Here is a 27993-nt window from a genome sequence, read left to right on the forward strand (position 1 = left end):
TTTTTTTTTTAATTGAAATGTAACACAAATGATATATATAAAGATAATTTTGGTAAAAATAATTATGTTATGATAAAATATGTGTATTTTTGTATTTATTTGGAATATAAATTACTATAAAAATGATAAGATTGGAAACACTAAATAGAAAAATGATAAGATTTTGAGGGGAGGGGGAGATTAATTAGAATTTAGATATAAATTGGATTTATTCAAATACTATTTTCTATAATTATTATTAAAAAATATAATATACACACATTGAAAATATATATAATATATTTTATCAATTCATAAAAAAAATAATAATAATTCAAAATATTATTTTTTATATTACCGATAAAAATTTTCCTACTTAACATAAAAAATATATTTTAAAAAAAATAAAAATTGAACAAACTCATTTTAAACCCCTTAATGAAATGTGTGTTTGTTTGGGGGTTTGGATTTTTAATTGAGATTTGAATAGAAAAAAATTTGAATTTGAATTGTTATATGATGTGATATAAATATGTGTTGATTAGATATTCTAAATGTAAAATTAATTTTTAGTATAATAAAAAAAATAGATATTTAATTTTATATTTTTAAGAAAAAATTTTTAATGAAAAATAAAAATTGGTTGAAATTTTGAAACGAACACACCTTGCATTATTTTAAAGGAATTTTATATTGTATAAAAAAAAAATAGTAGTATTATATTATGATTGAATTTTTGTAAGATGAAAAAGTCATATAGTAAGTTTAAGGGATATAAATGTGAGATAATATTTCAATAAATAAATAAATAAAGAAAAAAAAAAAAGAAGGTGTAACAGAGGAAGGGAGTATTGAATTAAAAGGGCGTGTTTCTTTTCCTTATCTCACTTGTATTTGAAGATTTTATTTTTATTTTTATTTATTTTTTATTAAAATAATATTGATACTCTCCGTCTTAGTTAATTTATCCATTTTAACTAGGACATCAAGTTTTAGGTATTATGTAATTTTTAAGTAATTATAAAGTGTATTAGTAAAAACAGTTATGATATAATAAAAATAATTATAAATTAAAATTAAAATGATTAAATAGTTTAATTAAAGTAAAAAATTATAAAATTTAAAATATAATTAAAATGTATAATTATATTTTAATGATCATTTTATGTGGGATGGTAAATAGGACTGAGAGAGTATAATTTTTACAAAAGTATTATACTCTCTTTGTCCCAAAAAAAAGATGTTTTAGTGGGAGTGGACACGATAATTAAAGAATAATAATATTTAATTGAAAGTAAATATAAAGTAGAATATAAAAAACTAAAATACTTTATTTTTTAAATGATTTTAAAAAGTATGCTAGAGTAATAATCATGTTAGTTTGGAAAAGTAAGGAAACAAAGCAAGGGACAAACGAAAATGAAAAAATAAAACAACTCTATTGGGACGGAGAGAATATATCTATTTATATTTTTTTTGGTACAATCTATGGAAATTTTGGTACAATCTATGGAAATTGTGTCTTATTTTTCCATTAATCCTTGGTTTACCGAAAGTTTTATGCAACAATCAAACATCACTCAACAGTAACGAAAAAAAAAACATCACAACATAAACCGATAGTCTTGTGGTTGCAATTGTTATCTTGCCTGCGTAGTTAAGTTTCCATTTCTGTTGTCCAGATGGCTCTTAAAATGTACAAGCTTACTGGTGAAGAAAGATTCTTGCTCTGGGCCGTTTGCGCTGTGTATTTGCAGGTATGTCTTGGGAGGTCCATATTTTGTTTTTTCCTAACCCCCTGCCTAATACCCGCACAATTCTTTTCCTATTTTATCGTATGCGATATGGATGTTCTGCATTGCTTCCCGCCATTGATAATTGTTTAAGAATCGTCTTCAGTAGCACGAGTTCTGCACCCATTTGGATGATTTGGGTCATCGTATCTGTTAGCACATTCCAATGCATAAAAGATGAATTGTTTACCCACAAAAAAAGTAAAATATATAAAGGGGATACACTAATGGTCGTCCATTCTTTTGAAGTCATTTTGGATCTTCCGTAGACAAGAGAAACTACCAATGCGGCAATGCCTGACTATGTTTGGGCATGGGCATTCTTAAATTATTGATACTGATTTAGTCTGTTCTTTGAACATCAACAACATCCCTCCAACCTGGTTAGACATAGTTACTCTACAAGTTTCCTTTTTAAATAGATCTCAGTTAAGTAGGAAGACTGAAATCTAACGCTCCTATCATCAAAATAGTTCATAGGTGAAAAGATCTGGCAAAACTTCCGCAGAAGTGATCAAGGTTATTTGTATAAGTCATATTCTCTGTCTACGAAGATTACAGATCCTGTTTGATTTATTGTTCAGTTTTCTGATTAGCATTTGTACCTAGCTTTGGACATGTACTAATGTTCTAAATTATGTTTATTGGTCGTTGGTACCATGTCATTAGTTACTTGTAACAGTAGTTTGGAACAGACGGACATCTTAAAATGAAATGGAAGTGACTTGATCACTTGACACCAAAGAAGAAAACGGTGACCATTTTCATTGCTGTAAGTAGGAGCTAGAATTCATGAAAATCCGATATTATATTACAGTAATATCGGTCTGTTTTCATGTAGAATTGTTATGCTTGCTTAATTCTCTAGACATACAGAAAGACAGAATGGGTTTGCACTTCTGTTTTAGTTAAGTTCTGAAATCATGCGCTGTGTTTTTTGTGATTTGGTTCTTGTTTTTGGTACTCAAAAAAGTTTCAGTTGTATAACAAAGTGAAGAAGACAAAAAAAAAAAATGAGAAGGAAAAGGAATAAGAAGACACTCCTATGTAGACAGAATAGTTAACTCATCAAATAAAAGGTTATGTTGTGAGTGTTGGTTCCCTTGTATCATCCATCTTAAGCATATCAATTGAATGCCAATGAGATGGAAGATTTCTTCTCGAGGGAAATGAAGAGCGAGCTTTCAATATGGTTGTAATTTGTTGGGGCAATTTTATTCGATGAGCAATCTATTCGTTTTATTCCATAAGGCTCTGTTTTGATAGGTTTTTCAAGATTGGTGGTGTAGTTTCCGATAACAATAACAATTCTCACTTGAATATTATTGTGGAACTATGTAGGTTTAAATAGGAAAATTACAGTAAATAGTTAGGTAAATTACAGGTATTAATTAGTTAAATTACAAAAATTTAATTAGCTATAAAATAGGAATTAAAACTAATTAAATACTAACTAACAGCCCATAATTTACAGCAGCATTATTTTGACCACATAAACACTTATTTTTACAATCTCCCAAAGTTGGTGCATATATGTCAAACATGCCAAACTTGCATACTAGCAAGTTAAATGATGGTTTAGACATCCCTTAGTTAGGATGTCTACGATTTGGTCTACAGTTGCGACAAAGTGGATAGAAATTAAAACAGTTACGTGTAAACTTGAACTATTTGGCCTTGCCCTTATCCGTTTAAGTTGGGCATGTACGTTTCTTGAAGAGATCTCCGACCAAGCTGACTTTAGCAATATCTCCGCCTTTAGCACTGTGTTGCTTTCTGTTGTCCTCCTCTATCCGGATTCGGACAATCAGATCTTCAAGCCTCATTTGCTTTAGCTCACGCTTCAGCCCGTGCTTGAAGTTGCTCCAACTCGGGGGCAATTTCTCGATCATCACACTCGTGATGAACTTTGTCGGCAGTGGCATCTACTCGTCGATAACAGAGTAGACAATGTGTTGAAATTCTTCCACTTGTTCAACGAAAGACTTGCCACCTACCATTTTATAGTCCATAAACCGGGCCACAACAAATATTTTGGATCCGGAATTCTCGAACTTATATTTTTTCTCAAGGGTATCTCAAACCTTTCGCACTCTTTATTTTGCAATATACATTATAAAGAGAGTTAGAGAGGCTACATAATATGATATTCCTTGTCATATAGTCTCCATGTGCCCAAAATACATAATTCGCATGCGTCTGCTGATCCGCATCGGACTTTGGGGTAGTTGGGCCATCATGCAGCACGAACATGGCAAACCCAATCGCAGTCAGGTAAAAGAGTATCTTTTCCTGCCACCTCTTAAAGGCCACTCCAGTGAATGGTTGTGGAACTAATACATGGGGCATCATCCATGGGCCAAACCCAGGACCAACAGTTTGGGCCGCGAAGCTAGCAGCGGGTACGGCCACAAATCTAGAAAAGCCCCCATATCCACCTGGGGCAAACCCAAAAAACATAGGGCTACCTATAAAAAGAATCGGCTCAATTAGGGGAGTAGCAATTCCGGCGGTAGCTCCGGAAACTTATCCGGTGGCGGCTCCGGCAACTTCTCCGGCAGCGGTGGCTCCGGCAGTGGCTCCGGAAACACCTCCGACTCCGGCGTCAACTCCGACGACTGTTTCGGAGACGACTCTGGCGAGCCTTCCGGCAGCGGCGGCGGCAGCTCGGCGCCTCCGGAGAATCTTCCGGCCGCGGCTCTGGTGACTACTCCAGCGGGGGCAATTCCGGCGACTTCGACAAGGGTTGACATTCTCGCAAAGTAATATCTGATTTTCGATTGTTAGCTAAATAGGTATTGCAAGAAGTAAATTTACCGTGAAATCGAGTCGAGGATGAATTTTCTTTCTAAAAATTAAATACGCCCCGGTATTATCTCCGATGGCCGGCGTTCTAACCCAAAGATAAAACAGTTTTCATTTACGATTAGAGTAGCACCTCAGATCTTCGGAGCTTTGAAGAACAAAACAAGAGAGAAATTGAACTGGAAAGGTGTCCGGAAAGTTAGAAGAGAGAAGAAAAAAGAAAGAAAAGAATATTATTGGTGTGTTTAGAATGAAACGGGGAGGCCCATTATATAGGCGTCTTCACTTTGCCCAAATGGCAGAGGATCGTAATTGATTCTAATAACAAACTTTCTGTTTATGACGATCGTAATTTATTCTAATTTTAAACCTTCTGTTGAAAAGATTGTAATTTATTCTTATTTCAAACCTTCCGTTTGAGATTATAATAAATTTATCCAACGGAATATGTATTATCCAAATAATATTACGACTTAGGCCATATACCCGAGTTTAACTTAGGGCTGCACAATTTAGTTTGTCTCGAGACATGCAAAATAATCAAAATATTAACCAAGTCCCATATACAATAAATATTTATTTATTTCATTCAAATTAATCTAATCAATTTGGTTCACCGGCCCATCGCATTTTATTCACTAATTAATCGGTTGCGTAAATAACCGATTATCCAACAATTTCATGTATGTCTGAGGGTTGACATGCACTCATTCCAACCAACCAACTGTAGGAGTTCCCTTTGGGAGCTCTTAAACTTCCCATGAATGAATATTTTTTTACAGTACTCATTTCTTCTGAAACAACTTTTCTCCACTTTGAACTTTAAAGAGCATCTTGGATATTGTTAGGAATTTATATAAAAATGATATTTATGTAATGGTAGAATATTGTGGTGAGAGTTTTGAAGCGAAAACATAATTAGATATGGGATACTTAACACAAGAGTGGCTCGATTTTCTAATGGCAATTGGAAGATTTAGATCATATGACTCACTAGAGAGAGGTTTCGGTCTTAGTTCAATGGAAGGGCTTGTTGGTGTGTGTAAGATTGATGTAAATGACCGTTTCACCTAAAAGCTTAAACTTAAAGGGATATACATCACTTATTTATTTATATAGTACGGGAGGAATATACGCCACTATACGAATCTTGCACGTGGATGGCGACGAATGAGGATAGTGGGACTCGAACATGGGACTTTCCGGCTTTGATACCTTGTTAGGTGATCTTAAATGACCGTCTCACCTGTCAAACCCTTGTAGATCAAGTGGTGAAACATCTCTCATTTGAGGGCTAGGTCCTGGGTTTAACCCTAAGTGGGTGCGTGTGTGCTTGTGGTTGGGGGAAATCTCCATCGGGTGCGTGTGTGGTTAAAAAATAAGAAAATGACCATCAAAAGTTTTAGCTTGCATATCACTTATTTATTATATATTACTGAAGTTGTTGAAGAAAGACATATGAGAGGGTGTTGAAGAGAGACATATGGGAGGTTGTGTTCAAAAACCATTGAAACATCTACTAAAGGAAAAGAAGTGAGTGAAGTGAAAATGCGCATTGCCAATTCTTCTATGAAATGACATTCAATTCAATGCTTCTAAATCAAGAAGTTACGAGATTATGGTTGAGGCCATCAAACAAAATGATCCTTGTATAAACCTCTTAGTTATCATGAGTTGTGGGAACTATTTTTCAAGGATGCCGTAGAGGGCACAAACAAGTTGAAAGAAAGACATTAAATCATGGAAACAATATAGATGTTCATTCGTATCATACGAGTGGATAGACAAAAAGGGATGCCATTTGATAAATTTCTTGTCAATAGTCTAGAAGGGACTTTTTTCTTAAAGTCTATTGACGTATCAAGATTGCGTCACATGATGCAAGAACTTTGGCATATTTGCTTGAGAAGAAATTTAAAGAAATTGGCAAAGAAACATTTTGTGCCATTGTGACCGATGATAGGGCAAGTTATAAACGGCAAAGGGTCCATTGCATGGGTCTTATGTTGGATGGCATTGGAACATTGAGCAAATTTAAACCTTACATTCAAAGGGTTTGGGATTTCTCCGTTTCAATTTATCGACATAGGAAACTTCTTAGTGCAATGAAGGAAAGAACCGGTGGTAAAGATCTTGTTAAGCCGGCGAAAACTCGTTTTTTCTATTATATTTCTCACCTTGCAGAGCTTGAACAAGCAAAACAATGAATTGTGAGAGTTATTGAGAGCACTGATTGGAGCGATAATAAATTGTCGAAAACATCCAAGGGCCAAAAAGGATGAAATCATCCTCTCATAAAAACTTTGGGATCAAGTGGAAGATTGTTTACGAACAACACTTTCTCTTCTGATTGTTTTTAGGATTGTTGATGGCGATGAAAACCCATTTATGCCGAAGCTTTCCTCAACTATGAATCAGGCCAAGAAAAAAAATAACTAATTTTTTTAGGAGCAACAACATGTCTAGGTTGTTGACCAAGTTGATGGAAATAATTGAGGATCAATAGAGTGATGAAATGGAAGTGAAAGTATATGGGGTTGCATTGTTCTTAATTCTTCAAAGTATTTTGAATTAAAGATAAGTAATCCTATATTTGCTCGTAAGCAACGACAACTATTTAATGATGTTGTTAAACAATTGTCAAAGATGAAGAATTGATGGACAAACTTAGTCAACAAGCAGATGATTATGATAAAGTACGAGGAAGCTTTAACTGGAAATTGGCAATGAAGCACCAAACATAAAAGAGTCCTCGTAAGTTTTTTAGACTTAAATATATTTTTCATTTTCTATAAAATTCAATTTCAAATATTAAATACATTTTATTTTTATTTTAGTCTATTGGTGGGATGCATATAGTGGTGACAATGCAGAGCTTCAATCACTTGTAGTATGTTCTATTAGGGTGTGTTCGTTTATAAAATTTTATCAAAGTTCTATTATTCATAAAAAAAAAATTTTCTCAAAAACATCAAGTCAAACACCTATTTTCACTTTTTATATTATACTAAAAATAATTTTACATTCAAAATATCACATCAATACCTATTTATATCACATCATACAATTATTCAAATTCAAAACTTTTACTATTCAAATCTCAAACCAAAATCTAAACCCCCAAACAAACACATCCTTAGTCTTTATTGGTTGTGAATACAATTGGAGTACATTTGAATTTGTAAATAAATTAGTTCGACATTATTTATATGAATATTATAAAAATAATCTCTAAATTTTAATATAAAGTTTTTTTTTTTTTTTCTTTTTTTTTTTAGATTCACATCCAAAGGAGAAATAGACTAGAGCACAAAAGGCTAAACAATTAGGTGTATGTCCAGTAAAATTGGAATATTGCACATCGATTTCAAAAGCGAAGGGAAGAATGAAACAATTCCAATCTCTTGATTCTTGAAGAATTTCAACGGGATAACAAATAGATTGATAATCCTCAAGGCTTGTTCATGAAAACGGTGATCTTCAATAGTATCATGTAGATTAATCTATACGTGCTTCAAGTAACCATGAACCTTCGCAGTAGAGGCATTGGTTAATCCTCATATCCCCCATTGTGTATGATCGTCGTCGTGGTCTTTCTAACCCACGTTTGGTAAATGAGGATGAAGAAAATAAAGAAGATGATATACGTAATGACCAATGTTATATATATATTTTTCATTTTTCATTTTTCTAAATGTCTTTTGGCTGTTTTGAAACATTAGTAATGACATCTTGGTACTTTAGTACTTTTATGGTGATGTTTAATATTTAATTTTGTTGGATTTATTATGTATAGGGGTATTTTTGTATATATAATAGTATGAGGGCAGTTTAGGTATTTTGTATAGTTTTAATATATTAGGGTTTTGTTTATTGTAAAATCATTCTTTTTCTTTTGACGAAAATAATAAAAAAAATAGTGATATTCTTTATAGTATCAGAGCTACCGTGATCCCGTCATCCACCCTACCCCGCCATGCCGCCCGCCGCCGTGCCGACCGCTGCGCTATCCTCTATTCTTTCCTTCGGTCTGGCTGTCTGTCAAGGCTGTTCTGATTTCTCCTCCTACGTTGGATTGTTATTAAGTTGTGGCTTAGATTTCTCTTCAATTCAAATACTGCCCAACCATGCTGCTTCTACTTCTTTTACGGGTGTTCTTTCTACCCCGGCTATTGCTACAGAACGATTGGTTGGGGGTTCTAACTATGGCTTAGTCTAAAGTTGTCCAAATGTGGTGTATGGGTCAAGGTTTGGCAAATCACCTTGTTATTCCGTCCGCTCAGATTGCTGAAACTGAGAAAGCTGCATGGCTTAAGGCTGATGCTTTATTATACAGTTTGCTTTGGCAATCTATTGATCCAAGCCTTCATCCAATTTTTACCAATTTTTCAAACTGTTATGATCTCTGGAGACATGCGAAGACTTTATATACCAATGATATTCATCGCCTCTACAGTGTGGTATCTAATTTGGTCAATCTTCATCAACCCGGATTGACAATTCTAGAGTATCTCGGTAAACTTTCATCTATCAAAGCTGAACTCAATTCAGTTTTACCCCTAGGGAAAACGGCTACGGATGAGCTTGCTCAGCATGATACATTCTATATGGTGTGTGCACTAGTTGGTCTCGGTCCAGATTTGAGTCCGGTTCGTGATCAACTTCTTTCCAGCTCAACAGTTCCGAATCTTGATGATGTTTATTTTCATTTATTACGTGTCTCTTCTGTGGCACATCCGATTATTGATTCTGAAGACAAGTCTGCTCTACTAGTTTCACCCTCTTTGCATATGCGAGTTCATCTTAGTCCTCATGGGACCTCTCGTCCACGCTGCACTTATTGCAACAGGTAAGGCCATACTCGTGATAAATGTTTTAAATTGCATGGCCAGCCACCTTGGGCTGTTGTTGCGCAGGTTGAAACTCCTCAGTTATCGGGTACTTCTGTCACTTTGACTGGTTCAAACTATGAGGAGTATCTTGCATACCAAGCTTCAAAGCAGTCATCTCATTCACCCGTTGCCTCTGTCGCTTACACTGGTACCTCTCTTGGACCATGGGTCCTTGATTCTGGCGCTTTTATCACCTATATGGTAATCCAAAATTGTTTTTCGAATTTCATAAGTCTACCCCATTACCTGATGTTACTTTAGCTGATGGGTCACGAGTTTCTGTTAAGGTTGTCGGTGATGCTCAACTATTGCCATGTGTTCCCTTATCCTCCGTTTTTTTGTTCCTCATTGTCCATATAATCTTGTTTCTGTTAGTCAATTAACCAAAACTTTGAACTGCTCAATAACATTTAACTCTAATTCATTCTCTATTAAGGACCGCAGAACTGGAAGGACGATTGGCAAAGGACTTGAGCTCCACGGACTGTACCACCTTGACCACCCTCCACCACCTTCACTCCCAATTGCATGTTCCACTGCCAGTTCTCCTCAACTTCTACACCAACGGCTGGGTCATCCGAGTCTCTCTAAGTTGCGTTGGCTTGTTCCAAGTCTTTCTAATTTATCGTTATTGTTCTGTGAGTCGTGTTAGCTAGGAAAACAAACTCGCGTTTTGTTTCCCCGGCAGGTTAATAATAGAGTTGATATGCCTTTTGCTTTAGTCCACTTTATATATGGGGTCTGTGCCGAAATACTTATGTATTTGGGTTTTAGTACTTTGTTACCTTTCTTTATGATTTCTCAAGATGTACTTGGCTTTATTTGATGAAAGCTCGTTCCGAACTATTTTCTGTCTTTGAAACATTTTATGCTGAAATTCAAAATCAGTTTGGTGTCTCCCTTATAATACTTCGGACGGATAATGCTACTGAATACATCTCTACTCCTATGACTGAGTTTATGTTATCTCATGGTATTTTACATCAATCCTCTTGTGCCTATACTCAGCAAAATGGGTTGGCTGTACGCAAAAAATCGCCACCTAATTGAGACTGCTCGTACTTTGCTGGTGCATCATCATGTTTCATTCCGGTTTTGGGCTGATGTTGTTCATATTGCTTGCTATCTTATCAACCGCATGCCGTCTTCGGTTCTCCAGAATAAAATTCCCCACCAGATATTGTTCCCTCACGATCCTTTACATCATTTACCCCTTTGTGTCTTTGGGTGTACTGCATTTGTGCATGATCACTTCTTGGGTCGGGATAAGTTAGCTCCACGTGCGTTGAAGTGTGTTTTCCTTGGCTATTCTAGGGTTCAAAAGGGTTATAAGTGTTTCTCTCTTGATACTCGTAGGTATTACTTTTCAGTTGATGTTACCTTTTTTGAGTCCACAAATTATTTCTCTCCGTCATCTTTGATCCCATCTGTCAGCCACGTGTTACCTATTCCTTTCTCTTTTCCTCTTCTTTCGCGTCACCTCTTCAAGTTTATAGTCATCGTCCTCGCCCGCAAGTGCCCCCTTCTGATAGTTCTACCGCTTATCTTTCTCCAGCGTCTATCGAGTGTTCTGGCTCTCAAGACTTGCCATTGTCTTCTTCTCTTATGGCTCCTATCCTGCCGGATCCTGCACCGTTACAACGAGGTACTCGTTCTTCTTGTAATCCTCATCCCATTTACAATTTTCTTAGTTTTCATCGTTTGTCTCCCACATATTATACCTTTGTGTCAAACTTATCTTCCATCTCCCTTCCTAAATCCTTTCATGAAGCTCTTTCTCACCCAGGTTGGCGACAGACAATGGTAGATGAAATGGTTGCTTTGCATGCTAATGGTACTTGGGACTTGGTACCTTTGCCTTTAGGTAAGTCTCTCGTGGCTTGTTGTTGGGTTTATGCAGTTAAGGTTGATTCAGATGGTCAAGTTGCTCGTCTCAAGGCCCATTTGGTGGCTAAGGGCTTCACACAGGTCTTTGGTGAGGATTATACTGAAACCTTCTCACCTGTTGCCAAAATGTCTTCGATCCATCTTTTTATTGCTTTGGCTGCTATGCATTCCTGGCCTCTTCATCAGCTTGATATTAATAATGCATTTCTACATGGCGAACTTTAGGAGAAAATTTATATAGAGCAACCACTTGGATTTGTTGCTCAGGGGGAGTCTGTTTTTGTTTGCAAACTACGTCATTTGCTTTACGGATTGAAACAATCTCCGCGTGCTTGGTTTGGTCGATTTAGCAGTGTTATACAGGAGTTTGGCATGATCCGAAACGCATTAGACCATTCTGTCTTTTATAAGCACACATCAAGTGGTAAGTGTTTATACCTTTTTGTGTACGTTGATGATATTGTTATCACCGGAAATGATACAAGAAAAGGCCACTCAGTTAAAGCAACATCTATTTAAGCATTTTCAAACTAAGGATATGGAACCATTGAAGTACTTTCTTGGTATTGAGATTGCTCAATCACGTGATGGTATTGTTCTTTCATAACGGAAGTACGCATTATATATTTTTTAAGAAACTGGTTTGTCTGTCTGCAAGCTAGTACTCTCCCGTGGATCCAAATTTGAAACTTCTCCCAGGACCGGGGGAGCCATTAGCTGACGCAGAAAGATATCATAGAATGGTTGGTAAGCTTAACTATCTCACACTTACTCGACCTGATATCTCTTTTGCTGTAAGTGTTGTGAGTCAATTTCTTCAGTCTTCGTGCGATAGTCACTTAGACGCTGCCATTCGAATTTTGAAGTACATCAAAGGGTCTCCTGGTAGAGGATTATTGTACACCAATCAAGGTCACACTTAAGTAATTGACTACTCAGATGCTGATTGGGTAGGAACCCCAGTTGATAGATGTTCTACTTCGGGATATTGCATATTTTGGGAGGTAACCTTATCTCATGGAAAAGTAAGAAACAGAATGTTGTTGCTCGCTCAAGTGCAGAGGCAGAATATCGAGCCATGGCATTACCGACGTGAACTTATTTAGGTAAAATAGCTTTTTCATGAGCTCAAGATAGTGGAAGTTTCATAAATGAAACTCTTTTGTGACAATCAAGCTGCCTTGCATATTGCGTCTAATCCGGTGTTTCATGTGAGGACTAAATCTATAGAGATTGATTGTCATTTTATTCGGGGGAAGGTATTATCTGGATGCATCGCCACTCACCATGTTGCTTCGAATGAGCAACTTGCAGACATTCTTACCAAATCTCTGAGAGGCCCTCGAATTAAATTTTTATGTGACAAACTTGGATCATACGATTTGTATTCTTCAGTTTGAGGGGGAGTTTTAGATATATTACGTATAGGGGTATTTTTGTATTTATAATAGTATGAGGGCAGTTTAGGTATTTTGTATAGTTTTAATATATTAGGGTTTTGTCTATTGTAAAATTATTCTTTTTCTTTTGACGAAAATAATAAAAAAACAGCGATATTCTTCAAATTTAATCAAAATTAGTGATTTAAGGTTATAATTTTATATTGTATAATTAAATATTAAAAATTTATGATAGGCACGTCGCCGTCGGCTTATATAGGTGAGTGAATCCATGGAGGGTCACCATTGAAATAGTTTGTTTTCACTTAGCGCAAAGCAATCTATGTGTGAATTAATGCAAAGACAACCATTTGGAAAACAAGAGTCATGCTTTTAATCCTCCAAAATACCGACAAATAAACTATACCATTTTATTCTTATATAAGAAAATATGCTATCCAATCAATATTAAATGGTGATTTCTCCCTTTCTATGTTGATTTACGAAGGTAAACAGAACAAAACAAATAAAAATTGAACTAGCATATTGTCGCTTTGATGGGCGTTGTGTCGCCTAAGCGATATGGCGGCCTAATAGCGCCGTGCCCAGAACCTCGCCATGACAACATTGGTCAAATATTCTATCATTCCATGATGGTCGATAGCTAATTTGATAGATTGAGACCCGTCAAGGAAATTTCTTCAATTCAACCGATGTACAATAATTTGGATTGGGAAATGTGAAGTATCCAAAGTAGGAGAAGAGAAAGTAGGATGATTGGTGGATGTGGAGTTGGAGGAAGAGGCCATATTGAAAAGGATCGAAGACAAAAAATAGGGTAAAACAAAGGGAACGAGTAGCTCTGATAGCATGTAGTTTCCAATAACAACAACATTCACTTGAATATTATTGCTGAACCAATAGTTAGCTAAATTGCAGAATATTAATTAGCTATGAAAAAAGGAAGTAAAACTAATTAAATACTAGTTCTCAGCGTAGGTTTCCTCCTCTATTAAGTTTCTTTGATTGTAATGCTTCAGTCCAACTGAAAAGGAAAACTATATGGGTTCCAAAATAACAAAGCATAACCTATAAAATGTAAAAATTTTGATTTGAAACATTGATAACTTACAATTGCTCCACAAAATTAGATAGTTTTAGAAGTCATTATGTTACGAATTACGATTATAGAAAAATAAACTTAGATTTTGCAACTAAAAATAAAATCTTGCTTACCCTTTAATTTGGCTAGTTACTGTGAAAATGATGAAAAACAACAAATCCATTAAATGTTCGTTCACTATGATGCTTGGATTATGTTGCTATATCTTACATGAATTATTTGGAATTTGATCTAAGATTTCATGTGGCAATGGTGAGGAGAACCTTTTCCGCATGGCAGAAGGGCTACTTAAAAAACATATTTCTTCTTATGGTTTGCATGAGCTAGAAGGTATTGTACTGCAACTACTGCTACTGCCACTAGTTTGTAGGTTCATTCTATCTAAATCCATTTTAACAACATATTTTGGGGAACTATTTTAGTTTCTGTAACTGATATTGTTTAGTGCAGCTCTTAAGGTTTACCTGAAACTGTTGGAAGAGCAACAAAAATTTGGAGATGCATTGGAGATTCTTAATGGACAATTAGGCTCACTTATGACGAGTGAAGTAGATAAACTACAACTGCAGGTATTTTATAGTCTCCTCTACTATTACCTGTTTAATCCTTCCTTCTTGACACCGATATTTATTATAGTTATTTTCTTTTTCTATATCCCAAAATTGTGTCAAGATGATTATATATTGCAGTTGAGTAATATTTGGATTTTGAAAGTAATTTTATAGCTTGTAAATGAAAAAACATTTCAACAAAAAGTTCGGTGAAGTTATGATTGGAATTGGGCCTTTTGACTAATGGTCATGAATTAGATAGTAAAATAAAATATTGATTGATCACCATACAATATTTGTCACCATGCTTTGCTAATTTTCATAATTGAATAGAAACATACCTTCATTATTTTCCTCTAATCGTGAATGCTATAACGCCTCCTACATAAATCATTGTATAAATGTTGTACATAAAATTTCTTTTAAGTATTCATTATTACTCAATCCACAACTCCATTATAATAGAGGAGAAGTCAACTCTTCAGACTCACTACTTTGTTTCCACGTGAACTTTACTCGTTTTCATGACACACTCTATATGTTAGCATAAGTGAATATACTAAGTCCCTTACGGGATGGCCTGGTGGTGTAGGTGGTGTAGGTAAACTTGTGACCCTAAGGTCATAGGTTCAAACCTCCAATGCCTCCAGGTCCACCTGCCACACATGGTTCACCTAGTGGAACTTGCCTTGTCAAGCCTAGTTTGCAGGGTATTAGGTTCGCCCAGGGGTTTAGCCAGAGCGCACTCGACGAGTAGCGGTTGTGGTTTCTCACATTATAAGAAAAAGTGAATATACTAAGATTTGAACTGTTATGAAAACACTCCACAATACTTAAAAACTAAAGACACATCTAAGTAAGGAAATAAAGTAAAGAACCCATTCTAGGCTCCACGGATTTACTAAACTTAGAATAATATTCTTTCTTATATCAATTATGAGGTTACTAAACCTCTCTATATACATGAGTCTACAGTCTATTTTAGGTGAGCTAATTCTAAGGAAAACAAATCCCTATGATTATGGGATTGATCCTAAATACATAAACCTAGTAATGGAAACATACGCTGTTATAGAAATACAGCACAACAAATATAAAACTTTCTAAAATACACAACTACAATCACAATTTTTACAAGGATCAAGTTCAGAATCAGAGTATCGAGCGATGGAGTGCATAAGGACTTGAGTTGATTGGCATATTCTGTAATTGATCTATTTCCCTGTTTGGCAGCCACGGTTTTCACCTTTACATCATAAATTTGACCAGCATCCTTGGCCTTAGAATAAGTTTGTTCTACTGCCTCCCAAATTCCTTTTGCAGATTTAAGAAACATTGAATGCCTCATCACTCGATACTCTGATTCTGCACTTAATTTTTGTCAAAATTGTGATTGTATTTGTGTATTTTAGAAAGTTTTATATTTGTTGTGCTGTATTTCTGTAACAGTGTGTTTCCATTATTAGGTTTATGTATTTAGGATCAATCTCATAATTACAAGGATTTGTTTTCCTTAGAATTTGCTGTCCTAAAATAGACTGTAGACTCATGTATATATAGAGGTTTAGTAACCTCATAATAGATATAAGAAAAAATATTATTTCTTCCAAATTTTAGAATCTTGATACCGCATTATGTTTCTTACTTTTCCACGAAATCAAGTTGCCACCCATAAATACATAGTACCCAGAGGTTGACCTGCGACTAACTTATAAGTCTGCCCAATCAGCATTAGAAAAACATTCAATGTGGTCATACCCATAGTTCTTGTACAAAAACCTCTGTGTTGGAGTACTCTTCGACAAAATCTTTCTAATGTTGGATTGTAGGAGCATTCATGAACTAACTTACCACACTAACTGGGTAAGCTATATTTGGTTGGGTTATGGTGAGATAATTCAATTTACCTACTAATCGCCAATATCTTTCAGGCTCCTCAAGGTTTTTTCTTTCTTTGTAAATATTTGATTTTATGTCATAGATGTGCTTGATGGTTTAGCTCCAATCTTTCCTGTTCCAGTCATATATCTCCGTTGAGAGAGGAATATACCACTTTTTTCTAGAATACTTATATTCCTAGAAAATATCGTAGCCCACCAAGATCTTTAATTTGAAATTGTGAGTGGATAAACTCTTTCAAAGCTAAGACGCCACTTGTATCGCCACCCATGATAATAATGTCATCCATATACACTGTGAGAAGAGTAATGCTAGAATTGGTATGACGATAAAACACATAACGTTCTGATCTGCACTTTATCATCCCAAATTTCTCAATTCGCGTGGCTAAACTTGCCAAATCATGCACGTGGACTCTGTTTAGGCCATATAGTGACTTTCACAAACGACACATTTTTCCCGACTCCCCTTGAGCAACAAACCTTGGAGGTTGCTCTATATAGACTTCCTCGACCAGGTCGCCATGGGGAAAAGCATTCTTCACATCCAATTGTCATAATGGCTGACCTGTCGCGCGGTCAATTAAATATTTCACCTACTCTGTGATCACAATTTAATGTAATATAGGGGAAGGGATCGTCTCCACAGGGATTGTGTGATTCACTTTTTCGTATTCTTATGCAGTAAATAAATGGGGATTTTTCTTTTATTATCTAATGAAAATAAAATAACATAGCAATTAAATTAAAGGAAACTGACTATCAAGGGGATGCCTGGCTCAAGGGATGATGCAATTATGACACTTGTGTTTTATCATTGATTCAATAAAATTAATTCTTATTAAAGTATCAATAAATTAGTTATAGTTATCAACAAGCTTTGACAACCAATTTTTCCTTACAGTGTAGGTGATTAAGGTACGACCGTTAACTACCCCTAATTAAGCAAATAAACCTAGGTGTGCCCATAAGAATATTGCCTAACCGCATTGTAATCTAGAAAAACCCAATTCAAAACAATTACTACCTAGGAGGAGCAATTAGATTTGATTGTCTAACCCCCGGAAGGAACTATTCAACCCGGTTATCACCTATTCAAGTGCGAATACAATTACGGATATCCTACCTGAATTGACTTTAGATTATCAGACTAATTTAAATATCGGTACCAAAATATTCAATCAATCTAACAATCACAAACGTTATTATAAGAATTAGACAAATATTGATAATAAAAAAGAACTTTTATAAAGAAAATCAAGAATCTTCAAAACAAAAGAACCAAAACATTATCACCCCTTAAACCAGAAAATTATTTACTCCATAATCAAATAACAAAGAATAAAAGAGAAAGATGAAGTCATAGTGGGAGGGGGAAATCTTCTCTGTCGATTTACTCCTGCGCTATCTATGATCTGTCAATCTCTTGCTCCTGTGCGTTTCTGCCCTAACCGTTCTCCCCTTGGCAATAGGCGTGTGTTTTTCTTCTTATTTGATATTTGCCCTAATTATTTTGTAGATGGGCTTTTGGGCCTTTAATTAATTTTATTTCTTTTTTCTACCAATTATGCCAAATTTAATATTTGTCCACTGCACACAGCAAATAGACAATTCGCATATAAATTAGGTAGAATTCAATCAAAATCACCCAAATATCGCATATGATATGAATATAAAACGCATCAATGGCCAATTATGTGTGCAACTAAATAGATCAAACTACAAACATAAGTCAACTTGGCTACCTGAGAAAAAGTCACAGAATAGTTCACACCGTAAGTTTGAGCATAGCCCTTAGGCACAAGTCGCGCCTTAAGGGGAGCAATAGAACCATCGGAGTTACTTAACTGCATAGACCCACTTGCAACCAATCAATTGTTCCCTTCCAGTAAAGGGACCAACTCCTACATGTCGTTAGAGTCTAGTGCATTTATCTCATCAATCATATCAACACGCCAACTAGAATGAGAAGGCCTCGGAAAAAGATTTAGGAATAGATATAGAGTTAAGAGCGGAAACAAACAAATATGATCGATGCAATAAGTGGTCACTAGAAATAACTGAGGCAATGGAATGGGCACACTGACGTTTACCTTTTCGAAGAGCAATGGGAGGTCCTCAATAGCTTTGGGAGATGTGGGCGGAGAATCAACAGACTCCAAAGGAGGATCGGGAGCTGCAAACGAAGAACTTGGTGAAAGACATGGCAAAGAGGACCTGGGACGATGGGAGTAAACATGCGGGAAATGAATAGGCTTATGGAGCTTGAGACGGAGATATAATATAAATTACCCAATTATCATCTGGAAAGGGTGTAAGGGTACTAGAGCCAACAAAAACTAGTGGCCTCAAAGAAAACGACATTAGATAAGACAATGTAGCGGTTAAGATCTAGATAGTAACACCGATAATCCTTTTGAACCCGAGAGTACTCAAGGAAGAGACACCTATGAAACCCAGGATCGAGTTTAGTAATGTGTGGCCCAACATCCCGAACATAGCATAGACACCGAAAGATTTTATAAGGAATTGAAGGATTTTGACGGAAAGAGAGTTTGATAAGACATCTTACCCCCCAAGACTGATGATGACAGACGATTAATAAAGACACATGCCATAGAAACATCATCCGCCCAGAACATCTTAGGGACTTTTATCTGAAACAACAAAGCACGAACAATCTCAAAAAGATTCCAATTACAAAAACCCATACTGAAATAGAGTAAGCGAGACAAAACATTGGCAAACACATCCTATGATATATAGCTAAAATTTTAAATTTGTGATTTACATAACAATGGCAACCTGTATGATAGGGCTCACCTCTGGGAACTATATCCATGAATGAATCCATAAAGGAATGCTATATTTTTATAAGTACAAATTAAAAATTTAGAGAATTAAAATCTAAATTTATATGAGTTGTTTCTTATATGATTTATGATTAGCGCATCAAGCATGCAAACCAATTATGGGTACAAAAACTTATGCAGAGGATAAAACACTAAAGTGTGTAGGAAGGCAGACAAATCGTTTGTGCGTTGGTTAAAAAATCAATGAATACATACATACTAAAATAGTGTAATATTAGTATGGAACAAATCAATTTATTAACCCATTTGATAATTAACAAGCCCTATATCTAGGGGGTTTCAACTTAAGTCATTCCATAACATCAAATAGGATTTGAGCAAGTTTTACACATCACAAATCCCCATCCTACAACAACATGAACACTAACTGAACTGCAATGATTACCACAATGAGCGTTACATCCTCCGTAAGGTACGATCACCAGGCCGACCTCCTTGTTTGCAGTTCTGGTTCAGGAAGAATTTTAATAGTTTATTTCCTTTTCCTTATTTGTATTGATTTCCACCTTACTTTCTTTACAATGAAACTTTTACAAGTCCTAATAGGGATATATTACTTGCTCTTATGCAATCATTATGTAAAGCAAAAATAAAACCCAAAACCAAACACAATCCAAACAAACTTGGAGAAAAACAAGAAAAGATAATGGAGAAATGACTTTTGTGTAAACATCATTTGTACAATAGTGTGCATATAGTATTCACATTGCACGTGAACTTTTGTTGACCTTGATTTTGTAATGCGTATTGTAAAGTTATGGTAATATTAATGTTGATAGGGGAGGCTTCTTGCTAAGCTTGGAGATTATGCTGGTGCAACAAATGTATTTTGCAAAGTAGTGGAATTACGGTGAGTTGTTTAAACTACCACTTGATGGTTTTATATTTTTTATTTATATATTGTACTTCTAACGTTATAAGGGAGTCTTACTAACTACATTGTTTTTTTTTTTAAAATTGGCATTGCTCGAGTTTTTTTGGAAGCTAGTTTTAAGCATATAAAATGTCGTAGAAACTAAAAGCCCAAACAATGCATATGAGAGTTGGTTTCTTCAATTTGGTGAATAATGTACATACGAGAGCACTTTTCCATTGATCAACTCCCATGAATTTTTCGGGAATACAAATAGACAAACTAATTAGTAATAATTATATGTCTATATTTCATTAGTAGGATCTCTGACCAAATCACATCATTGATGAATCATTTATAATCAAATCTCATGGACAACATCTTCATTCCATCACTCTTGCACCAACTAATTTTTTTTCAAATGATGGACTCTTTGTGCTATTGTTAGCGGATGTTAGTTACTAGCAAGATTAATGCCTAGGATTGGTGCTAAATTAGTATGCTAATCCATGATTATATTACTGTTTACATTAGTTGTAATTGTATGATTTGTGTTTCTTTATTTCCTATCGTTTCTTTTTATACATATCTTGTAATCTCCATGAAGGAGGAATCATCTCAATATACAATTATTTTTTCTTCCAATGACATCAATCTCAATGTAGTATTAGAGCAGGTCAACCCAATTTCAACCTGTGTAATTGTTATCCAAAGTCGCCAACCAGGATTATTTGTAGTTGATTACCATATGCCGCAGTCATTCTCACCATGCCCCACTACCCCTCTGTCTGCCTGTTTCTCTCTGTGTTGCAGCCATTCCTTACTTTCCCAATTGGTTTACTATTCTATCGATTTGGGTCATTTCAGGAGATTTCCTTGAAGTGTTCATTAATTTACCATTTTTTATTCTCAATTATGGGACATTGCTTTCTGCGCAGCTTCCAGACTTATGTATTGCTCTGTCCTTTACCCCTGGTTTGTACCATGGCAGCTGCTGCCAGTAGAAATTTTATTTCACTATTTATTTGAGATTAGTAATCTCAGGATTACAAAGCACTGCCTAAATGGAAAAAATTATCAATTGTGGTCTAAGAACTTTGAATTCTTTTAGAGGATAAAAAAAGGCTTCCTATCTTACTTCGATCCTCCTACTGATGCAGCCCTACTGGAAAAATATGAGAATCAATTTATTTTAGGAAAAAGATATCTTGTTTCCTTTGTACAGCTAGAGATCCCATGGTTTCATGAGGTAAGATAGAGGATGATCCCATGATTCATGGAATAAGATATAGGATAGTTTCCTTCTATTTTTATTAGGATTTTTCGCATATAAGTCTTCATATCCTTGTATGTAAAGATGACAGTTTTTTTTATAGAATTAATCTTCTTCTTCATTTGATTTTTCTATTCAAAATCTGAGATGGTACTAGAGCAGCTCTTTCTACTAAGTTTTCTTTCCTCTGTTCAACCAGCCTTAATTGCCGAGTGTTTTGTACTATTTCTCAAAGTTTAGTAGTCCTAATCACCGGAGGCTGCAAGTTATAATATGTCAGACCTAACAGAGACTGCACAGTCCGGGGAGGAAATTCGAGTCCAACATGCCGGTGAAAGGCATTCAGTCTGCTTATAGACTAAATGGAAAAAACTACCTCAAATGGTCTCAACTCGTCCAAGCAACATTGAAAGGAAAGAGAAAAATTAGTCATTTTATTGGGACATGACCAAAGAAGGAAGATCCCAAATTTGAAGCGTGGGATGAAGAAGACTCTATGATAATGGCTTGGTTATGGAATTCTATAATCCCAGAAATTAGCGATACTTGCATGTTCTTGAACAGTGCCAAGGATGTCTAGGATGCTATTCGAGAAACTTATTCCAAGTCTAAAAGATGCAACTCAGGTGTATGAAGTCAAGATGAAGACGATGGCAGCAAAACAAGGGACGAAAACTATAACGTGAGTATGCCAAACAATTAAAATCATTGTGGTAGGAACTTGACCGTTATAGGGTAATAAACACCAAGTGCTCCGTAGACGCAGCAGTTCTAAAGGATTTTATTGAGAAAGACAGCCTTTATGATTTTTTATGTGCTATGAATCCACAACTTGATCAAGTGAGAGTCCAAACCCTTGGTAAACAGAAAATAGGTCTGTGATGTTGGAACCACAAAGTGTTGATAACATGGCTATGGTGGCTAGTGATACCAAAACTGTCTTAGACCTGAAAAAAAGAGTAGCCCTTGAAGCAATGAGGAGTAATCAACCTAAGGCTCCGTTTAGACATGAGTTTATGGAGACTTTTGGAATTTTTTAAGTTTAGAAAAAAGTAAAAGTTAGTATTTGATTTGATATTTTGTGAAAGAAAAAATGTATTTGATGTGATATTTTATTAAAAATGAATAGTGCCAAATGAGTTACAAAATCGCGACAGGTTGTTTTGTACTTATTGCGAAAAACCTTGGGATAATCGAGTGAAATGTTGGAAGCTTCATGGAAAGCCCTCAAGCCGAGAGTGGAATAAAAAATGAGACCAATCAAGGAATAAAGGGCCCCTAAATCATGCTGGACAAGTACACATCGCTGCTGCACCAAAAAGTGAAGAGCCAAATGGCCTTAATCAGGAGGAAATTGAGAGGTTAAGGTCTCTAATCAACCGTCTTAAGAAGCCTTTAGGTACCTAATCATTGGTGTATTCAGATATGTTTCTTATTTCCATTGGATCAAATGCTTCAGACACACTATTTACCAATTCTTGGATCATGGACTTCGGAGCCACTAATCATATGACCCACTCATCTAAATACTTTTCAACCTACACCCTATGTCCTAGTAGCTGGAATATAGTCACAACTGATGGATCTCTAACAACTGTTGCAGGAGTAGGAGATGTTCTAATAAACCCTACAATGACCCTTAAAAATGTCTTTCATGTCCCCAAATTATCCCCCAATCTTGTTTCTATACAACAACTTACCCAAGATCTATCATGCAATGTGGTTTTTTATAGTGGTTGTTGAGTGTTTCAAGACAAGGTTTCGGGGAGGACGATTGGACGTGATAAAGTAAGGGACAACCTTTATTACCTTGAGATGCCAAGACAGCTGAACCTCGTCCAGAGTAAGGGTCTAATATCAAAAAGTTCATCCAATAGAGAGATAATTATCTTTACCATCATCGTTTAGGACATCCATCATTTAGGGTTGTTAAGGTCTTGTTTTCCACCTTGTTTTAGGATATAAGCGTTAAGGAATTTCATTGTGATGTGTGTGAACTCGCCAAACATAAGCGAGTGTCTTTTCTCATTAGTAATAAAAGAAATTATGTTCCTTTTCACCGTATATGGGGTCCTTCTACTATTCTTAGTGTCTCTGGAGCACGATGGTTTGTCCCGTGTCACTTGATTGTTCCTCTTGTAGTCCAAGTATGATCTTAGTACTGTTCTTAAATTTTTGCTTAATGGTCAAAAATCAATTTGGGATCCGTGTCAAGAGATTTAGGTCGAACAATGCCAATGATTATTTAAACCAAGTCCTCATTCATTACTTTCAAAATAATGGGATTATTCATGAGTACTCCATAACAAAATGAAGTAGCAGAGAGGAAAAATGGTGACCTCCTCGAGAAGACTCGAGCAGTGTTGTTTCAGAATGGTGTACCTAAAACCTTTTGGGGAGAAGTAGTTCTTACAGCCACACATCTCATAAATCATTTGCCTTCTCATGTCTTGCACCACAAAACTCCAATGGAAGTTCTCTCATCCTTTTATCCCGACTTAAGAACCACAAATAATCTTGTTCCAAGAGTCTTTGGGTGTGTGCCTTTTGTTCATATACATGGTCCAAACAAGAGAAAATTGGATCCTAGAGCCAAAAATGTATCTTTGTAGGGTACTCTTCCACTAAAAAAGGATACAAATGTTATCACCTCCATCCAAGAAATTCTTTGTGTCAATAGATGTCACATTCAATGAGAAACAATCTTATTGTACTAGATCTTATCTTTGAGGGGAGAACCCAATTTAGGAAGATAAAGATTAAGAAGTTTTTTTTCTAGATCCTCTTAATCTCACCACTAGTCCCGATAGCAGTCCTGTTTTGCTTGAACCTACTCCTACTTCTTCCTTTGCCTAGATTTGCTCTTGCTGTTGTTCCTTTGTCTGAATCTGTTGCTCCTGATATTGCTAAAGGACTTGATTAACACATGAGGTGTGCAAAGAAATACAAAACGGAGGGAAAAAAGGCTGTCCCAGAACCAGTAGGAATCCAAAAGTCTAACCCAAAACCATTAACTGAGGTAATAAATTCTGATCCGAACTCATAAATGTTGAAGTAATAATATTTCTCAATCCATTACCATGTCTGGAACAAAAGGTGAACCGTCTGTTGGTGATGACTTGAATTTACCCATTGATGTTAGAAAGAAACCAGAGAGTGTAGAACAGGCCTTTGTATACTCTAGCTCAATACCTATTTTTCAAGAAATTTTCAGCATCTCACATAACCTTTCTTGCTAAGCTAAACACCATCACTATCCCTACTAGTGTTTCTCAAGCTATGGATATAGAAATGGGAGCATTGGAAAAGAACAAAACCTGGGAATTGGTAAGGTTACTTAGTGGAAAAAAAGCTGGTGAGTTGTAGATGGGTGTATATAGTCAAATACTAGGCGGATGGGAAATTAAACGATATAAGGTGTGATTTCTGGCGAAAGGATATTCACTGACTTATGGGATTGATTATCTAGAGATTTTTGCTCATGATTCAAAAATGAATACAATAAGAGTCTTGCTTGCGCTTCCTGCCAACTATGGATGAGATCTGAAACAATTTAATGTTAAAAATGCATTCTTACATAGGGATCTAGAGGAAGAGATTTATATCGAGGTTCCACCAGGTTATAATAAGAACTTGGATGCTCACACCGTGTGTAATTTGAAGAAGGCTCTATATGGACTTAAGCACTCTCCTTGGGCACGGTTTGGAAGATTTGCAAGGGTTATGTTGGCTATGGGGTATAAACAAAGGCAAGGTGATCATACACTATTCATTAAATATTCTCCTTCAGTGGGAGTCACAGCCCTACGTGTGTATGTTGATTACAAGTCACAATAGGGAATGATGATAAAGAGAATAAAGCATTGAGTCAATGTTTGCCAAAAGATTTTGAGATCAAAACATTGGGAAAGCTAAAGTATTTCCTTGGAATTGAGGTTGCTCATTTGAAACAAAAGGATTTTTATCTACCAACATAAGTATGTTAGAGACCTTTTTAATGAAACAGGCAAGACAACATGAAAACCAATGGTTACCCAATGGACCTGAATCTCAAACTTGGAACAGCAGACGATGCTGCTGCAGTAGACTAGGAGATGTACCAGCGATGCTTATTTATCTCTCCCACACATGTCTGGATATAGCATTTGCAGTAAGCGTGATCGGTCAATTTATGCACAACCCAAAATAGGTTGATTTGCAAGCAACCAATAGAGTACTTTATTCAAATGAAATGGAGACTTGAGACTATGCTCGGTCTATAGTTGATAGAAGGTCAACTTATGGATATTGCACTTTTCTTGAGGGAAATCTTGTGACACGGAGGAGCAACAAACAAAATGTGGTAGCTCGATCAAGTGCAGAAGAAAAGTTTAGGGCAATGGTCCAAGGTGTTTGTAAGCTACATTAGTTAAAGATTATTCTTGAAGACCTAAAAATTAAGTGGGAAGGGCCTATGAGACTCTACTGCAACAACAAGTCTGTAATTAGCATAGCTCACAATCCGGTGCAACATGACTGAAGAAAAAATATTAAGATTGACAAACATTTGATCAAAGAGAAGATGGACAACAGAGTGATTTGCACGTCTTACGTATCAACAACCAGTCAAACTATTAGATATTTTAACAAAATGATTGAATAGCTCAATGTTTCAAACTATTGTATCCAAGCTGAAAATGGAAAAATGCCTATTCACCAGCTTGAGAGAGAGTGGAAAAATATGAGAATAAATTTATTTTTAGGAAACAAATATCTTAGTTCCTTTGTACAGCTAGAGATCCCATGATTCATGGGATAAGATAGAGGATGATCCCATGATTCATGTAATAAGATATAGGATAGTGTTCTTCTATTTTTATTAGGATTTTTGTTTATAAGTCTTCCTATCGTTGTATGTAAGATGACACAGTTTTTGAAAGAATTAATCTTCTTCTTCATTTGATTTTTTCTATTCAAAATCTGAGAATTGCATCTCCTTCTTGATTTGATCATTTGATGAATGTTGGGATCTCAAATCCATTTTCTTATGTTAATGCATGCAAACAGACATGAGAATATGCCGAACTCCTGTACTCTAGTAAAATTCTTAATTATGTACTTTGAACTCTTGTAGTCTAAGCAAGGGAATTCACCTATCAATTAAATTTTCAAAGTTAAATGTGCATGCGAGGAAATGAGGATTCGAATTCTTTACATCCCATCATTGTGGATACACAAATGATAAGAAGCAATGTGAGCAGTTGATCACAATGACCCTTCTGCAGTACACTAAAGGGTCTACAGGGTATGCCTACTATATGCAAATTAAGGTCATTCTAAAATTGTTAGATATTCAAATGCTTATTAGGCAGGATCTCCAGTCGATTGGTGTTTTACCTCGGGCTTTTATGTATTTGTTGGAGGTAATTTGATATTTTGGAAGAATAAAATGCAAGATGTGGTTCATGTTCTAGTGCAGAGTACTATGCTATGGCCTTAGCTATATGTCAACCTTCTATAATTAAACAATTAATTTGTGAACTTAAGTTTTGTAAGGTGGCAAAGATGAAATTGTGGTGTGATAATTAGATTGTATTGCACATTGCCTCAAACCCAGTGTTTTATGAATGAACGAAATGTATTGAAATGCATTGTCACTTTATTAGGGAGAAAATGTTATGTAGATGTATAGACATATATTGATCAACTTGTAGGCATATAACCAAATGTCCTTAGAGGTTTTAGATTGAGTTCTTAAGCAACAAGATTGGATCATATGACTTGCACACTGTAGCTTGAAGAGAAGTGTCAGCTTAGTCCATTTCATATGATTATGTAATGAATATATATATTCATATCTTGATACTATGTAATGAATATATATTCATATCTTGATATAGTTAGGATTATTAGGGTTATATATTTGAAGTTTTTTCTTTTATTTTCTACTATTCCCAATAAAAAAATTACCTCTATTTTCAAATAAAAATGCATTATTTTTCTTACAAAATACTTAAAAAATAGTGACAATTAAGGATGTGTTCTTTTATAGTGTGTTCTTTTTGTGAAAAAGTCCAACACATTTTTCCAAAAAACTTAATATATTTACACACATATTATTTTTAAATTATCTACACAATTTCTTATACCTTACATAATTTTTTTTCCTCCAAACCAAACACAAATGTGTGTGTTTGTTGGTTTGAATTTTTTAATAATAAAAAGTTGAATTTGAATAGTTGTTTAATGTCATATAAATAGAAGTTGTTGTGATATTTTGAAAATGTAAAACAGATTTGTAATATAATATAAAAAAAGTAATTGTTTGATTTGATATTTTTGGAGGGAAAAAAAAATAGTAAAAAAATTTGGGATAAAACCCACAAAAGAACACAAGTGTTTACAAAGTTTTGGGGGTTTTCTTTTTTAATTATTAGAGACTGTGAAAGTGTTATTAAAATACGTGTTTTTTTATTTTTAAATGTTTTGTAAAATAAAATAATATATTTTTATTAAAAATAGTGTGTATTGGGAACCGTGATAAAAATGAACGCAAACACACCCTAATTCACTCCAACAATATCATAATTCCAAAACAATTTTACAATTCTTAATAACTAATGACAAAAATAACATAAATTCTAAAACACTGTTTCTTTTGATTGAGTTTGGAAACTTTTGATTTGAGTTATATTAAAATAATATATT

The 27993-nt window shown here is 35.2% G+C and overlaps 1 protein-coding gene across 3 annotated transcripts in view; it reads left to right on the plus strand.

Annotated features, from left to right (window-relative positions):
* The first annotated feature begins 1601 nt into the window (after window positions 1-1601).
* Window positions 1602-27993, plus strand: part of LOC127266711 (N-terminal acetyltransferase B complex auxiliary subunit NAA25-like) — a 60672-nt gene continuing 34280 nt past the window's right edge. Inside the window, exons 1-4 of one of the 3 annotated variants that reach the window (XM_051297067.1) lie at window positions 1602-1736; window positions 14095-14188; window positions 14309-14427; window positions 19960-20030. In XM_051297067.1, coding sequence (XP_051153024.1) covers window positions 1662-1736; window positions 14095-14188; window positions 14309-14427; window positions 19960-20030 — 359 coding nt within the window. In that variant the 5' untranslated portion in view covers window positions 1602-1661. Of the gene's footprint in view, window positions 1737-14094; window positions 14189-14308; window positions 14428-19959; window positions 20031-27993 lie in introns of those variants that run through there. The other 2 variants (XM_051297068.1, XM_051297069.1) reach the window with 2 other exon arrangements.

This window comes from Andrographis paniculata, unplaced genomic scaffold, assembly GCF_009805555.1.
Source record: "Andrographis paniculata isolate CXL003 unplaced genomic scaffold, ASM980555v1 Contig77END, whole genome shotgun sequence".
In the NCBI taxonomy this organism is placed as follows: Eukaryota; Viridiplantae; Streptophyta; class Magnoliopsida; order Lamiales; family Acanthaceae; genus Andrographis; species Andrographis paniculata.